Source organism: Miscanthus floridulus, chromosome 19 (assembly GCF_019320115.1).
Source record: "Miscanthus floridulus cultivar M001 chromosome 19, ASM1932011v1, whole genome shotgun sequence".
In the NCBI taxonomy this organism is placed as follows: Eukaryota; Viridiplantae; Streptophyta; class Magnoliopsida; order Poales; family Poaceae; genus Miscanthus; species Miscanthus floridulus.
In genome coordinates, this window is record NC_089598.1 from 105,792,447 (window position 1) to 105,796,729 (window position 4,283).

General features: G+C 54.1%; 1 protein-coding gene across 1 annotated transcript; it reads left to right on the forward strand.

Annotated features, from left to right (window-relative positions):
• The first annotated feature begins 1,557 nt into the window (after nucleotides 1-1,557).
• On the forward strand, nucleotides 1,558-2,265 carry LOC136526547 (uncharacterized). The gene has a single exon (XM_066519179.1). The coding sequence runs from the start codon at nucleotides 1,558-1,560 to the stop codon at nucleotides 2,263-2,265; it is 708 nt and encodes a 235-aa protein (XP_066375276.1).
• Nucleotides 2,266-4,283: the final 2,018 nt, after the last annotated feature.

Genomic DNA, 4,283 nt, shown 5'->3' on the forward strand with positions numbered 1-4,283 from the left:
TAGAAAATTGTGTTTGTGAGATGGCATTCGGGCAAAGCGCACTCTTAACAATAACAAAACTCCAATTTTAATTTCTCGCGTGAGAAATAAGTTGAACATCTTGCTACAGTCTATGATTCTAGTTTTGCCATGGTTGTGGACTGGGGCTGCCTACTTAGTCTAGGCTAGGATGGGTTGTTGCTTGCTTGGAATCCCAATAATTATTTGTGGTTGAATAAAATGATAAAAAAACTAAATCATTTTTGTTTTGTTATCATATAGTTTTTACCGTTCCAACATTCATTTTTTGGATTAATTTTTGTTTACGACAGAAATCAGAAATTTTTTAAAACAATCACGGTAATCAAAATTAGTCTATCTTTGGAATGCATATTTGTCCATGTTTCATGTGTTTTTATAGATATTTTTATAAAATTCGAGCACACAAACCAAGGAACACCTTAATATTTTCATTTATAGGCATGGTACATGCACAGGTATCCGTTGGTTACCCGCTTCATCTCGTGTAACCATCGGATCTAGTCATGCCTTCGGGAAGTACCATCGGAAGTAGTATACCACTATAAGTATATTACTATATATGTTCTAAATTATCAGTTATTGTGACTTAAGTTAAAAAGATTTGGCTTAGGATAAAACCCAAAAATAAGTTATGGTTTAAAACAAAGGGAGCAATATTTATTTATTTATAAATTTACAGAAAGAATATAGCTTTTTTTTTTATGAAATTTACATTTGGACAAGATCTATATATCAGTGTCATTCCAAGCTCTCAAATGTGACATAAGAAGTAATTACTAATACTAACTAATAAAATTTTAACTTATTATTACTCGAGACGCACTCCAAAAACAAAATAATAACGTAGGCCTTTCTTGCTCTTCATCACGCGTACGGCTCCACGCCTCCACGCAGGACTTTAATTCAGAATTTTCGCGGGAACTCGAGTCAAAGTCGGTTACGGGTACAGACGCGCGAATCCGATCAGATCAGAGTTCACAAATTGGGATGTCGGACACGCAGCAGCTACAGCGCACCGCCTCCGATCTGGCTCCGGCTGTCCCGTAGCCGCCCTGTACATGGTCTCGCCTATAAATACATCGCTCGCCTCGCCTCCTCCGACCTCAGCTCTTCCAGCCTTCTCTCACCGTCACCGCACAACACAATCCCACGGCGGAGATGGCGCCACCGGCCCTAGGCCCGGAGATCTACGGCCTTGGCTTCCGCTTCAACCCGACGCCGCAGGAAGCGATCACCTACTACCTGCCCCGCCTCATCTCCGGCGACCCGGGGGCGCTGCACGAGGTCGTGCGCCCCGTCATCCACCACGCCGAGGTCTATGCCTGTGACCCCGCCGACCTCGCCCGCCGGTTCCGCCCCATGCCGAGGACCCACAACCGCTTCTTCTTCACCGTCATCAAGAAAGGCGTGCGCGCAGCCGGCCCCGGCTCCTAGGCCGGGCAGAGCACCGTGGAGATCAAGGACAAGCAGGATGTCCAGATTGGCGAGCTCAGAAAGTTCCGGTACAAGAAGCGTGGCGTCTTGACGGACTGGCTCATGGAGGAGTACTCGTCGTGCGGTCTGGACAGGGCCGGCGATGGCGGCATGCAGTTTGCGCTCTGCAAGGTGTACGTGTCTCCAAAGGCCGCTCCGAACTCCGACGCGTATAAGGAGTCTGATGCTTGGTTCGCAACGCCGCCGCCTGCTGCGCCCGCCATCATCACGCAGCCGGTGGCGGCCAAGAGGCCAGCACCGCCGCAGGACGCCATGTCACCGTGCCCCCAAGAGAATGCGGGGTTCGGCAGGTGGCAACGTGCCCTTGCCACGACCACAGCCTTCGGCGCTGCTAGCTCCGACCCGGGCGCCCCTCGCCGTTGTTCGGAAGATGCCTTTCTCACCACCACAGCCATCTGCGCCTCGTCGGGGTTCGACGCCACAACCATCGCCCGCTTCAGCTCCGCCTCCCGCGCCTCCAGCTCTGACCCAATCGCACCTCGCCGCTATTCGGAAGGTGTCGTTCGCTTCACCACAGCCGTGTGCGCCTCACCACGGTTTGCCACCTGCCTCGGTGACACGGCCATCTCCCGCTCTAATTCAGGCTCCGACGCTGCCAGTTCCGATCCCTCCTGCGGTGGAGGCACGTCGCTTGCCAATGCCGGCGCCACCGCGGCCACTTGCGCAGCGCAAGGAGCAGGTGCCATTGCCAGCTCCCCAGGTGATACGCGCCTTCTTGCCGAAGCAGAGGAGGATACTGGATCCATTTGAAGCCACCATGCTGAGAGATGAAGCAGAGGTGCAAACAGTGGCTGTAGCACCTCATCTGCCGGAGTCCCCTGCTACTGCGCCTGCGCTTCAAGACAACGAGGACAACGGCTTGGTCAAGGCCTTGGAGGATGCCATGTCGACAGCCGAAGCAGAGGAGCAAACGGTGTTTGCTGCCCTTCAAGACGAAGACGAAGATGGCTGGGACGAACTTGACAAGGAAATTGAAGATGCCATGCGGACAGCGGAAGTAGATGAAGAAACAGTAACCGCAGCACTGGCTACGCTCCAAGAAGATGATGACGACTTCGCCAAGGTCATGGAGGATATGCTGTCAGCCGAAGCAGAGGAGCCAACGGTGGCTGCGCTAGAATTCGATGTCGACGCTTTCTTCAACTTCTCTGAAGAGACGTGGCTGCGAGTATGCCTGCCTCAAGCTGACCATGCCATCAAAGTTTAATGCTTGCTTAGACATCAATTGTAAACTCTTTATATGTATGTATGTATGCTAAATATGTGGGGAGAAGGAACTCTCCTGCCAAACCTTAATGTATGACGTGACAAGGACATGTTAACAGGTAGTCCTCACTGATCCGCGCTTCCTATCCCTAGCCCGCCCGCCCCTGGCGGCCACCCCCGCGCCACCACCACCGGCGCCAGTGGCCGCCCTGGCCCCAGCACCTGCCTCCCCCTCCCCTCAGCCACCCCCTCCCCTGTCCAGCCTCGCACGGGCCGGATCCGGACCCCACGGCCCAGCCACGACCAAATCCGATGGCTAGGCCCTCATCCCCGCCGCTGGGTGCCTCTCCACCTCCACGGGCTGCTCCCCAGCGCTATGGCCCCTCTACGCCACCCCCCGCCGTTGGCTTCATCTCCAGCACCCCGTGAATTTGGGCAGCAGCGGATCCCAAGCCCACTAGAGGATTTGGTGGCCTGCTCTACCTCCAGCGGCCATGGCTCGCCCCTATCTCCCAACGCCGCACCCTTCTACCCCAACGGTGCCTCGAAGGGCCGCTCCAAGTTCCGCCGATGGGCAGACGATGGCTTCCGCGACGACTACGACGATGAGGCCTCGTCGATGGCCTCACCAACTCCCTACCTCAATGTGGTCCGCAAGCTGTCACCACGGGGACCTTCTCCAGTCGGGGAGCCAGTGATGTCCTAGGCTCCCGCTCCCGGGGGCAGGCCTAGCGGTGGCCGCACGCTCGCTAGGCGCTCCTTGCGGCCTCCTCATAGGAAGCAGCAGCGCGCTCCCTGTGGTCCTCCTTCCCATGGGGAGAGGATTGCGGGTGGGTCTGGCATGGCCCTGCATGTGCCGGCTCACCTGAGACTGGGAAAGCGAGTCCCCGAAACCCCAATGTCGCTTCTCTGCCCTGATGCGGATCTTGGGAGCCGCAAGCACAGGCGTAGGCGCACGGGCAGGCGTCACTGTCGGTGTTTGATGACCGGCAACCCGTCATGGGGGTACCCGAGACGGTGTTCGAAGGGCTTCGGCGTACGCAGAACTCGACAGTAAACGCAAAGAGACAAAAGATTTATACTGGTTTGGGCCGTCTTGTCGAATAATAGCCTTTACGTCCAGTCGGCGTGTAGCCTTTTATGTTGGATTGATTGTATGATTGTTAGGGTTACATGGGGTGCATAGTACCTCTCTTTATATAGAGGGGAGGGTAAGGGCATGTATCTAGTTCTAGTCAGTTACAAGAGAAGAGTCGTAGTCCTATTACGAAATCTAGCTTTCATAGTAATCCGATTAAGTGGATCTAGAATAGCTTGAAGTCTATGCCACCTTGTCTCGCGTCCTTCAATAGATCGTGGGCCATCCTAGGGCCCATCCAAGTAGCACCCCCGTGGGGAACCCCAAGGACCCTGGTCCATCAAGCCTCCGAGGGTCATGGTTGAACTTGGAACCCTTCTTGTTCCTCCTGGTCTTACTGAGTAGAAACAAGCATAGTCCGAGTGCTTTCATGAGTGAAGTCATGAGGTGCTCTGTAAAGCCTCTAGGTGACATGCACTTTTTA

What these genes read in the sequence shown, in the direction of transcription:
- LOC136526547 (XM_066519179.1), top strand. Translation starts at nt 1,558, where the DNA reads ATGGAGGAGTACTCGTCGTGCGGTCTGGACAGGGCCGGCGATGGCGGC.